This window comes from Geotrypetes seraphini, chromosome 4, assembly GCF_902459505.1.
Source record: "Geotrypetes seraphini chromosome 4, aGeoSer1.1, whole genome shotgun sequence".
NCBI classification, from domain to species: Eukaryota; Metazoa; Chordata; class Amphibia; order Gymnophiona; family Dermophiidae; genus Geotrypetes; species Geotrypetes seraphini.
The window spans coordinates 183287144-183300116 of NC_047087.1; the positions used below are offsets into that span (position 1 = coordinate 183287144).

The 12973-nt window shown below is 46.5% G+C and overlaps 1 protein-coding gene across 1 annotated transcript in view; it reads left to right on the top strand.

Moving 5' to 3' along the window:
* NDUFB8 (NADH:ubiquinone oxidoreductase subunit B8) overlaps positions 1-12973 on the top strand; it is a 47745-nt gene that overhangs the window by 25369 nt on the left and 9403 nt on the right. Inside the window, exon 4 of the mRNA XM_033943024.1 lies at positions 11317-11472. Coding sequence (XP_033798915.1) covers positions 11317-11472 — 156 coding nt within the window. The remainder of the gene's footprint in view (positions 1-11316; positions 11473-12973) is intronic.

A 12973-nucleotide genomic window follows, 5' to 3' on the forward strand; every position in this document is an offset into this window, starting at 1 on the left:
GCAACTTGGGTTCTTCAGCTGAAGATGTGATCTTTGACATGCAGGGCTAGATGCCCCAGTTCAAACATGGCTAGAAACCAGGATAATGTATGTGTTCCCATCCTGGCCCATGAAAGGTTGGATGATTCGCCGAATAGCAAATCTCGCGGGAACGGTAGTTCTAGTTGCAGCAGTTTGGCCCATGCTCTCGTGGTATGCGGATTTTGTACGCCTGCAGAAGTAGCAAACTCTCACTCCCAGTGCACCCAGACTTGCTCTCGCAGGGCGATTGCCCTAGAAAATCCGGGATGCTTTGATCTTATGGTATGGCTCTTGAGCTCACAAAAAGAACAGAGAAGCTAACCTGTGGTGCTCAGTATCTTCATTGTAGTCAAGACTCAACACGTACGTATTTTGGCCGTATGTCCTGCCTCAGGAGTCTACAAATGGATTAAAAAACTTTTCAAAAATAAAAAATAAACATAAAAGTGACCTAAAAGCTACATAAAAGATAGACAACATACTTTCTCAAAAAACATCTATTGGACCATATAAATTATACATAAAAAGTGTGGAATATATAATAACCTTAACAATAAAATCATAGTTATAAAAACTTGAGAGCTTTCTTTAAAAAATATGAAAATACAGGACAGTTTTTGTGATTAAAGTTAAAATGTTATTATCTCATGGAAAAAGCCAATGCATTCTATTTGTGATTAATAGTCACGAGAACAAAAGGTTTCTAAATAGTATTTAAATATTGCAAGATGGTCATAACAATATGTTTTGAACTAATTCTTTTTTCCTTCTTTCTTTTTTTTTTTTTCTTTAAACTTTTGTGTCTCAAAATTGATAATTAGTTTTCCTGTTCATGTCTTGATTACATTTATATACACAGAAAAGTTGTGACGTTGTTTTGCATTGAGGCTCAGGTATGCCTTTTAAAATATTCATGATCTATATATGATTCATCAATAATGTAAATATAATAATAATAATAATTTATTTCTTATATACCGCCAAAGCCAATAGTAGTTCGAGGCGGTTTACAACAAAGAAGGGCTGGACAATCAGCGAATGGTACAATCAGAGGGTATGGTACAATCAGAGCAAAAATAGGAACAATCAGCGAATGGTACAATCAGAGAAAATGGTAAATCAGAGCAAAAGATAGGTACAACAAAGAGGGGCTATACAGTCTGTACGGTTAGAACCAAGAAGAAAGTAATGTGAAGGGTACAGTTCGAGAAAAAGGGTAGAGGGGAATAAAGGGGGGGGGTACGATCAGCAGAAGGAGAAACAATTTAAATGAGTAAGCAGGACAAGGTGAGATAAAAGGGGGCGAAGGAAGGGCATAGAGTTCTTAGGGTGTAAATCGGGTGAATAGGTTAGTTTTTAGTAGTTTCCTGAAGTTTAGGTAGGATGAAGCGTGAGGGATAATGTTGGCTAACCAATTGTTAAGCTGACCTGCTTGGAAGGTGAGAGTTCTATTCATATATCTTTTGTACCGGCAGGCCTTTAGGGTTGGATGGCTAAACAGATGGGTTCTGCACATGAGTTTGGATGGACGGTCTAGAATAAAATGGGGTACCAAGTATAGAGGGGCTAACCCAAGGATGGATTTGAAACAAAAACAGGTGAACTTGAATTATATATCCTGCAATTGCATATAACCACAGGTCACAATTCAAAAACATATTGAATATATCCTGCAATTGCATATAACCACAGGTCACAATTCAAAAACATATTGTTATGACCATCTTGCAATATGTAAATACTATTTAGAAACTTTTTGTTCTTATGTTCTTATGAATTCATTGGCTTCTGCTAGCGGGGGTGTCCAGGGGTGTTAGCAAGAGGGTCCGGCAGGAGGGGTTGGGAACTCTACTGCTGGCAAACATCGGGATAGTGGGGTCGTCTTTGGGCAGGAGGGGTTGGGCTCCCTCCTGCCTCCACGAACATTGGGGTAGTGGGGTCATCTTCGGACAGGAGGGATTGGGCTTCCTCCTGCCTCCTTGATCGTCGGGGGTGGATGAGTTGTCTTTGGGCAGGAAGGGTTGGGCTCTCTCCTGCCTCAACGATCATTGGGTGGATGGGTTGTTTTCGGGCAGGAGGGGTTGGGCTCCCTCCTGCCTCCACGATCGTTTGGGGGGGTCGTCTTCGTGCAGGAAGGGTTGAGCACTCTCCTGCCACAATTGTTCGGGGGAGGGGAACTCGCGGCAGCTATACTTACAATGTAGGTCAGCATTTTGCTGGCCTACATTGTAAGCATCTCCCGCTCTACTAAGGAGACATGTAGGGCTGCCTAGGTTCGCCTAAGGCTACCAATTAACCTTAGGCAGGCTTGCAGGCCTCCCTAGGTTCCCGGAGGCGCCTTTAATATAGGTGGCCTGCCTGGGGAGCATTTAAAAAAAAAAATAACCACGCGTCACTCTTGGCTGATTTGACAGCTGTAGGGCGCCTTCAGCTTCCTACAATTGGGACACAGTTTATAGAATCTGGGCCTTTATGTATAATTTATATGGTTCAATAGGTGTGTTTTGAGAAAATGTGTCTCTATTTTTATGTAGCTTTTAGGTCACTTTTATATATTTTTTATTTTTGAAAAGTTTTTTTAAATCTGTTTGTAGACTCCCGAGGCAGACCTTAAACATGCGCGTGTTGAGTCTTGATACTAAGCACCAAAGGTTGCATTCTCTTGTTCTTTTTTGTGTTTCTTCTGTGATAAGATAGGGTCTCCTGTTTGGGTGCATGGCTCTTGAGCTCACAGCGCTAGTCCAAAAAGGATGGTCATTGCTACTTTCCTTAGAGCCAAAAATTCAATGACGGTTTCAGCATATGCTAAGGCTTGGGAGACGTTTCAGTGCTGGTGCAGCAGAGAAAAGTTGGAGCCAGGCGAAGCCCCAATCTCAACGGTACTGGTGTTCCTTCAAGATGCCTTGACAAAGGATTGGTAATGGCATCCCTTAAAGTTCAAGTAGCATGGCTCATGTTTCGAGAGAAGAGAGCTTCTCTAGCAGCCCATTCAGACATAGGTTCTTGAAAGGTCCCCTGAAACTAAGGCCACTGATATGAGATCCGTTTCCACCACGGAATCTTAATATAGTCATAGAAGGACCCAGCAGGCCCCAGTATGAGCCCTTACAGGAAGCTTTCCTCATGGATCCATTGGTTAAAGCAGTTTTCTTGGTTGCAATTACTTCAGCCAGAAGAGTCTCAGAATTGCAAGCACTGTCATGCAGAGAGCCATTCCTCAGGATCACAGAAGTGGTAGTGTGCATACAATTCCTTCCTTCTTACCAAAAGTCATTTTGGCGTTTCATGTCAACCAAGAGGTTAGACTACCAGATTTTCATACCACAGGATCCAAGAAGAAAGACAAGGTGCGTTTTAGACATTCGGAGAGTTCGCTTGTGTTACCTGGAGGTGATGAATGAGTTTCGTGTTTCGGATCATCTTTTCGTGTTAACCAATCAGGCAAGACGAGGTAAATATGCTTCCAAGGCCACCATTTTAAGATGGATTCATAGAGCGATATCGTCCGCATACACTGGCTGTGGCAAACAATCGCCTGTTTTGTTGCAGGCGCATTTGACGAGAGGAGTTGCTTACTCTTGGGCAGTGCCACCTGAGGAGATTTGTAGATCAGCAACCTGGTCATCCCTTCATGCCTTCACCAAATTCTACAGGATGAATATAACAGCAAAGGTAGATGCCTCTTTCTTTTCCTCTGTACTACAAGCTGGCTCATCTATCCCACCCTAGAGTGGGGGGATTGCTTAGGTACGTCCCTATGGTCCAGTACACTTTCCTTATTGCACTGGGAAAAAGAGATTAGGTTCTTACCTTGATAATAATCTTTTCAGTAGATAGGGATGATATGCTGAACCCCCACAAGCTTTGATGCACCTGCTTTCTGACTCGAGCTTAATGGTCAGCACCATAGCTAAGATTTCACTGTCAGTCAGACTATTGGATTAGGAAGAGACTGTACGACTATATAGGATTACAAGAGAGGAATGGTTGAGTTCTATAAATTTTCAGGCTGTTTGTTTTTACTTAACTTGTATTTTCTTGAATTCATTGTTCCTCTCTTGTTAATGTTTTAACTACATTACTGTTTTAACTTCATCTGAGCAGATCAGATACCTGGTTTCGGTGAATTCCCCCGTATCCTTCCTTCTACTGTTTTCTTCTGTAAGGCTGTTCAGCTTTGGTATGAACTGAAGGGGCAGAAAAGACTGTGGAGAAGGAGGAGGGATTGAAAAGCTGTGATTGACATCTTCTGCACAGATGGTTAACCCTATGGTTTAACATACAATCCCTATCTACTTCTGCGTAGCCCCTTCAAGATCCTCAATATTTCAGAGGTAGAAAAACCAAACAAAACTTCTTTTTATCCCAGGACAAGCAGGCAGGTATTCTCACTAGTGGGTGACGTCATCCAACGGAGCCGATGCAGACATCTCACAAGCACACTTGCTTGTAGAAACTTTTAGAAGTTTCGAGTTGCCCACACCGCGCATGCGCAAGTGCCTTCCCGCCCAATGCACCGGGCGTGTCTCCTCGGTTCTTTCTCTTCCGCGGAACTGAGAAGTTTGCCTATGAAACTCTCTGCGCGAAATTCCTTTTTGTGCCTTCTGTGCCCGCGGGTTTGGGTTTTTTTGTGCTCATTCCTGTTGGCTTACGTTACATTTTGTTGTTTTATTAAAAAAAAAAAAAATTTGTTCGATCGTTCGACCGGGCAGGTCGCATGGCTGTGGCCCCGCGGCTTCGACCTTGCGGCGGAGCTTTTTCGGCCTATGTCCCGGCCTGTTACCGGTTTTAAAAAGTGTGTCAAGTGCCAGCGCGCGATTTCGTTGACGGACCCGCATCGACGCTGTCTTCAGTGTCTCGGGCCTCAACACCTTCCGAAATCGTGCCGGCCTTGCTCCACGCTCACAGCACGTGCGTTTAAGCGTCACTGTATTTTGTGGGAGTCGCTGTTTGGCATGGAGGCGTCCCCGGTGCTGCCCTCTTCACAGAGCGCCACGCCTTCGACTTCCGATTTTACATCTTCGGCCTCGAGTCTGCTCAAGCCTGCCTCGTTCGTGCTGGCTTCGACCTCGACGCATGCTGCGGTGCCTTCCGATGTCTCTTCAGGTCAGGTAGCGCAGTCTCCTATCCCTCCAGTGGTGCTTAAGGTGCCCAAGGCCTCTAAATCCAAGCCCCCTGGCGGCCGAGTGACCGATGTCCGTGCGGGAGGTCCCATTGGTGATGCGGATCCCTCTTTGCCGGCGTCGTTCCACGCCCTGATGGAGAAGCGATTTGTCGAGCTCTTTACCAAAATTGGGCCGACGCTTCTCTCCCAGATCCAGTCTGGGCACGCGGAAGCCTCCCGCGAGGTCGAGCCGCCTCCGGTGCCTCCTCGGCGCACACTCTCGCTGCTGGGAGCAGAGTCTCGGCGAGTGTCTGGTCTGGCTTCGGGGCATGTCTCGCAAGGAGCAGAGTCTTTGCCCATGCCACCTTTGGAACCGATACCCTCGATCCATGGCTTGCCTGGTCCAGACCCTTCCTCCGCGATGCCGGGCCTCGAACCTTGGGGAGTGCCTCGAGGGGCCTCGTCTCAGCCTCTGATGCTTCGATCCACGGCCTCCAGTCCCATCTACTTGGTGGCTGCCTCGTCTGGGCGTCGCTCACCTCGTCGCTCGAGGCCTGCTTCTCAACACAGCTCCTGTCGTCGATCGAAGCATTCATCGAGGCATTCATCGAGGCACGCCTCGCCTCGTCGGAAGCAACCTTTCCGGGAGTTTTCTCCGAAATACTCGCCCCCTCCTCCTATGCCGGAACTCGAGGACTGCGGGGGTTCGTTCTCTCCGTGCCGGTCCTCGGCATCGGCGGACCAGGCCGCCTCATCTTTTTCGAGCCCGCCTCGAGGGCCGGCTCAGGTGGACCAGTTGTCATTCTCGTCCTTCCTGAGGCAGATGGCGGTGGATCTGGATATCACCCTGGATTCAGGTTCCAAGTTCTCGAAGGAGTATCTGGAGACGATGCATCTTCCTCAACCTCCTGCTGAGTCTCTACGCCTGCCTCTACACAAGCTTCTGGACCAGACTTTCATGAGATGCTTCGAGACCCCATACTCCATCCCAGCGGTCCTGGGGATGTTGGATGCTCAATACCGCATGGTGCACCATAAAGGCTTCGACGGTGCACAGCTCTCGCACCAGTCTCTCTTGGTTAAATCCTCTCTGAAGCGGTCTCATCCCTCCCAGGTCTATGCTTCCACTCCTGGCTGGTAGGGCAAAACCATGGACAGATTTGGCAGGCGCATCTACCAGAACTCGATGATGGCTTCTCGAGTCCTGAATTACAGCTTTCATTTTGCAACCTACTTTGAGTTTTTTCTCTCCATTCTTCAAAAGTTTTTACCCTATCTGGACTCTCAGGCTCGCTTCGAGTACTCGGAGGTGCTGGCATCATTGTCCCAACTCCGCCTGCAGATGATACAATCATCTTACGACGCTTTTGAGCTCTCAGCTAGAGCGGCGGCTTGTTTGGTGGCCATGAGATGCTTGGCGTGGCTTCGCACCATTGATATGGACCCGAATCTCCAGGACAGGCTGGCGAACGTTCCCTGTGCGGGAGCGGACCTTTTCGACGAGTCCATCGAGGCGGCAACAGAGGAGCTATCCAAACATGAAAAATCTTTTCAGTCTATTCTCCGCCAGAAGCCCAAGCCTGCCATCTCTCGTCCTCCTATGATTTATCTAAGGCGCTACCCACCGAAGCAGGCCCCCGCCATTCGGCCGCCAGTGAAGAGGCAGCATCAGCAGAAGCCCCAACAAAAGCCTCAACCTTCTGCTGTCCCCAAGGCTCCCCAGCCTTTTTGACTGTCTCATAGGGGGCATAACTACCATCGTTCTGCCCTCCCCGCTTTTTCCCATTAGAGGTCGTCTCCACCATTTTTCCCATCGATGGACGACTATTACCACCGACCTCTGGGTCCTTTCCATCGTAAGAGAGGGATACTCTCTTCAGTTCCATCATGTTCCTCCGGAACATCCTCCAAGAGAGCATCCTTCCAACTTAACCCAGACCGCCCTTCTTCTTCAGAAAGCTCAGGCTTTGCTCCGGCTTCGTGCCGTCGAACCGGTCCCTGTGGACCAACGGAACAGGGGTTTTTACTCCCGATACTTCCTTGTTCCGAAGAAGACGGGCGACCTGCGTCCTATTTTGGACCTCAGGGTGCTCAACAAGTTCCTGGTCAGGGAGAAGTTTTGCATGTTGACCCTGGCTTCTCTCTATCCCCTCCTCGAGCAGAACGACTGGTTATGCTCCCTGGATCTCAAGGAGGCCTACACTCATATTCCCATCCATCCGGCCTCCCGTCAATACCTCAGGTTTTGGGTGGGACACCTTCATCTTCAGTACAGAGTGCTTCCTTTCGGCCTAGCTTCGTCTCCCAGAGTCTTCACCAAGTGCCTGGTTGTGGTGGCTGCAGCACTCAGGAACCATGGTCTGCAGGTGTTTCCCTACCTCGACGACTGGCTCATCAAGGATTCCACGTCTCAGGGGGCCGTCCGGGCCACTCAGAGGACAATCTGGTTTCTACAGAGTCTGGGATTCGAGATCAACTTTCCCAAATCCCATCTTCAACCTTCACAGACTTTCGCCTTCATCGGAGCTGTTCTGGATACTATTCAACTCAGAGCGTTCCTTCCTCCTCAACGCATGGCGGCTCTTCTTCAGCTTTGTCACTCGGTCTCTTCTCGCCCGTCCATCTCGGCGAGACACATGATGGTGCTCCTGGGCCACATGGCCTCTACAGTTCACGTGACTCCTTTTGCCAGACTTCACCTGCGGATTCCTCAGTGGACCCTAGCTTCTCAATGGTCGCAGATCTCCGACCCTCTGACTCGTCACATTCAGGTCCCTCCTGCTCTGCTGCAGTCGCTTCGCTGGTGGATGCTCTCTTCCAATCTTTCCAGAGGTTTGCTGTTTCACATGCCTACCCATCAGAAGGTCCTCACGACCGACTCCTAGACCTATGCTTGGGGGGCTCATCTGGACGGGCTCCGCACTCAGGGCTATTGGACGAATGCAGATCGTCTGTGCCATATCAATCTCCTGGAACTCAGGACGATTTTCAATGCTCTCAATGCTTTTCAGCATCTACTTCACGACATGGTGGTCCTCATTCGTACGGACAATCAGGTCGCCATGTATTATGTCAACAAGCAGGGGGGCACGGGATCGGCCTCCCTCTGTCAGGAAGCTCTGAAAGTTTGGGATTGGGCGATTCGGCACAACGCCTTAACATAAGAACATAAGCAGTGCCTCCGCTGGGTCAGACCAGAGGTCCATCGTGCCCAGCAGTCCGCACACGCGGTGGCCCAACAGGTCCAGGACCTGGACTGTAATCCTCTATTTATACCCCTCTATCCCCTTTTCCAACAGGAAATTGTCCAATCCTTTCTTGAACCCCAGTACCGTTCTCTGCCCTATTACTTCCTCTGGAAGCGCATTCCAGGTGTCCACCACACGTTGGGTAAAGAAGAACTTCCTAGCATTCGTTCTGAATCTGTCCCCTTTCAACTTTTCCGAGTGCCCTCTTGTTCTTCCTCAAAGCTGTCTACATTCAGGGGGCGGACAATGCCTTGGCGGACAACTTGAATCGTCTTCTACAGCCTCACGAGTGGACTCTCCATTCCACACCCCTTCATCAAATCTTCTCCCTGTGGGGAACGCCTCAGATAGACCTCTTTGCAGCTCCCCACAACTTCAAACTGTCTCAGTTCTGCTCCAGGATCTACACTCCTCATCGTCTCGAGGCAGATGCTTTTCTTCTGGACTGGGGGAATCTCTTTCTGTATGCGTTTCCTCCGTTTCCTCTCATTCAAAAGACTCTGGTCAAGCTCAAGTCCGACCGGGCCACCATGATTCTGATTGCTCCTCGGTGGCCCAGGCAACCTTGGTACTCCCTTCTTCTGCAACTCAGCAGCAGGGAGCCCTTTCTTCTTCCAGTGTTTCCATCTCTGCTTACGCAGCATCAGGGATCTCTGCTTCATCCCAACCTGCAGTCGCTACACCTGACAGCTTGGTTTCCTCTCAGCGTAACTTCCCTTCAGTTTTCACCAGCTGTGCAGGATGTTTTGGAAGTTTCAAGGAAGCCTGCTACTAGACAATGCTATTCCCAGAAATGGACTAGATTCTCTACTTGGTGTTTTTCTCATCACAAGGAACCTCAACATGCCTCTTTGTCCTCTGTTTTGGACTACCTTTTGCACCTGTCTCATTCTGGTCTCAAGTCTACATCGATCAGAGTACATCTTAGTGCAATTGCTGCTTTTCACCAGCCTCTTCAGGGGAAACCTCTCTCTGCACATCCAGTGGCTTCCAGATTCATGAAAGGACTTTTCCATGTCAATCCTCCCCTCAAACCGCCTCTGGTGGTTTGGGACCTCAATGTTGTTCTTTCTCAACTTAAGAAGCCTCCATTTGAACCTCTTAACAAGGCTCCTCTGAAATTTCTCACTTGGAAAGTGGTGCTTCTCATTTGCCTCACTTCTGCCCGTCGAGTGAGTGAACTTCAAACGTTGGTTGCGGATCCGCCCTTTACAGTGTTTCATCATGACAAGGTGGACCTTCGCACTCATCCCAAATTCCTCCCCAAGGTGGTCTCGGAATTTCATCTGAATCAATCCATTGTTCTTCCTGTGTTTTTTCCGAAGCTGCATTCTCATCCTGGAGAATCAGCTCTTCACACTCTGGACTGTAAGCATGCTTTGGCTTTCTACCTGGAACGCTGGAACGCACCAAGCCTCACAGATCTGCTCCTCAACTTTTCATCTCCTTTGATCCGAACAAGTTGGGATGCCCTATCTCTAAGCACACCATCTCCAACTGGATGGCGGCTTGTATCTCTTTCTGCTATGCCCAGGCTGGATTACCCCTTCACAGTAAAGTCACAGCCCATAAGGTCAGAGCAATGGCAGCCTCTGTAGCTTTCCTCAGATCGACACCGATAGAGGAGATTTATAAAGCTGCCACTTGGTCCTCGGTTCATACCTTCACCTTACACTATTGTCTGGATACCTTCTCCAGACGGGATCGACAGTTTGGCCAAACAGTGTTGCAAAATTTGTTCTCCTAAGTTGCCAACTCTCCCACCATCCCATTGTAGTAAGCTTGGAGGTCACCCACTAGTGAGAATACCTGCCTGCTTGTCCTGGGATAAAGCAATGTTACTTAACGTAACAGTTGTTATCCAGGGACAGCAGGCAGCTATTCTCACGTCCCACCCACCTCCCCTGGGTTGGCTTCTCTGCTAGCTATCTGAACTGAGGAGACACGCCCGGTGCATTGGGAGGAAAGGCACTCGCGCATGCGCGGTGTGGGCAACTCGAAACTTCTAAAAGTTTCTACAAGCAAGTGTGCTTGTGAAATGTCTGTTGGATGACGTCACCCACTAGTGAGAATAGCTGCCTGCTGTCCCTGGATAACAACTGTTACGGTAAGTAACATTGCTTTTTCCCCCCCACAAATCCACAAGAATGGACATTCTTCCTTTTGCCAGAGCTGAACAGTATTCTGTCCACATAGAAACATAGAATATGACGGCAGATAAGGGCCGGCGACCCAAAAAGTCTGCCCACTCAGAACTAACCCTCCCTCCCTGGGCTATCCATCTTCTAAGTATAAGTCTGTGGTACCCCTACCTGTTTGTCCCCTCACTTCTTGAAGTCAAGCACACTACTGGCCTCGACCACCTGGCGTGGAAGACTATTCCATTGATCAATCACCCGCTCGGTGAAGAAGTACTTCCTGGTGTCACCATGAAATCTTCCCCCCTTGAGTTTCAGCGGATGTCTTAGGGCCAAATTTAAAGAACAAGCACACAGTTTAAGAGTCAGTTAGCTTATAGTTTTGGCATGACATATCTTTTACTTGAGATTTTATGTGCTTTCAGCTTCTGGGAGGAAAAAGCTGCAAAATGTAAGGAATGTAGCTATATACGACTGTAGTGGCTTGTTTAGAATCTTGAATTCAGTGAGTGGACAGAAACTTTTTTTTTCTACACAGAAGGCAGGATTAGTATGTGAGACCTACAATTAATGCCCTGGATTTTAGAAAAGATTAGGCAGAGTTGAGTTGTGCAACATTGTTTAATAAACACAACAATATTGTTTTGCCCTCACTTTTCCTTTTGTCAATTTTTATACGTGCCAGGAGAAAAATTGTAGAAATATGCCTCCAAGATGGCAACAAGCCAAAGCTTTTGTAGAGTCACATTAATAAAAAAAATAAGAGAATAATGAAATCTCCTCTGATGCTGCTTATTTCTTTTAGATGCATTATGATTTTGACATGTATTTGCGGACTCGTGTGGACACATCACCCACCATGGTCCCCTGGAATTCCATGGTCAAGCAACTTGTTGGCTTTATTGGTTTCATGCTGTTTATGTTCTGGGTTGGCGAGAAGTACCGTTTTTACCAGCCTGTGGTGAGTAGCAATACTGGGTACCCAGGGATTGTTCAGTGCTGAATAGTGAGTGCCCTTAAGAATAGCTCATTTCTAAAGGGAATTATTCCTAGTTTTACCTAAAGAATCAAGTGGAAACCAACATCTTGAATTCTAATAAGTTGTTTCCAGCACCATGGTTTTTCATCTCCTTTGTATTCACTGTGAACTCTATCCTTTTTATTAACATAATTTCAGTGATGATCACATATAACACCACTGTGATAAAAGAAATATTATTACTTACACAAAATAAAGGAAATTGAAGTTTAAATTTTGACTACAAAATTAGAGCTCCAAGATATTAGGAAAATAAGGAAAAAGGAATTATAGAAGAAAAAGGAATTATATACTATTTATACTCAAATATAAACCTAGCTTTTTGGGCGCAAAATAGGGGTCTCCGTTTATATTTACTACTACTAATTTCTTTAATGCTGCTAGACATATACAGTGCTGTACATTAAATATGTAAGAGACAATCTCTGCTCAATAAAGTTTACAATCTAATTAAAACAAACAAGACAGATAAAGGTTAGGGAATGTCTCAAAGAGAGAGGGATAAAATAGACATATGCCTCTCCACAGGCCTACCTTTTAAGTCCTACTGGTCCAGTGGTGAGCCACAGCAAGAGGAGCCTCCTATGCTCCTGCCCTGTGCAGTCTCACTACTCAAAATGGCTGACTTGAGTTCCCATAGCAATCTGAGTCAACCTTTTTTCACCCATTTTTTTGGGGGGAAAAAGATTACCTCAGTTTATATTCAAATGGATTTATATTTGCGCATATACAATAATTATAGTCTGAGAATTACTGCTACATTTGCCTAGCTGACCTCAGTGGGTTATGAAACATGTAATTGAACATCAGTTCTTCCTTAGATGCTAAAAATATCCAAAAGCTGTTTGGGTTCCAAAAATGACATTTTTTTTTCAAAAATTACATCACAATTACAAGGAAATCACAATAAAAACTTCATGTTTATGTTTTTAGTGTATTTTTGTTCCTTGAAGCAGGCATTCCAGTTTACCAAAACTAGGATCCTTGTTGGGACTTGCAGTCACAAAGTTTATATAATAAACTTGTCGTGGCTGGATAGGACATCTCCCTTGCCTTTTTTTGTTATATTGTTCTTTTGTTGCAAAATTATGATTGTTGTCTCTTTCCTCATCATAGGTTATTACTCTTTCAGTCTTCCTGCCCTAGTTTGAGTTATTTCTCTATTCGCTGCCTTGCCGTTCCCCTATCACCGCAAATGCATAGGGGGAAGTGTAATGGAAAAAGGGAAATGAGAGATAGAACAAGAAAAAATAAATACATTTTGTAACCTCTTAAAATTTTGTCTAGCACCTGTTTCTCTAAATATATTTCCCCACACCTTCATATAGTAATCAGTACTCTTGATGGTGAATCGCACATATAGTAATCAGTACTCTTGATGGATAACCGCAAGCAGGAGAAGTTGCTAGTGGAGTCCAGTACC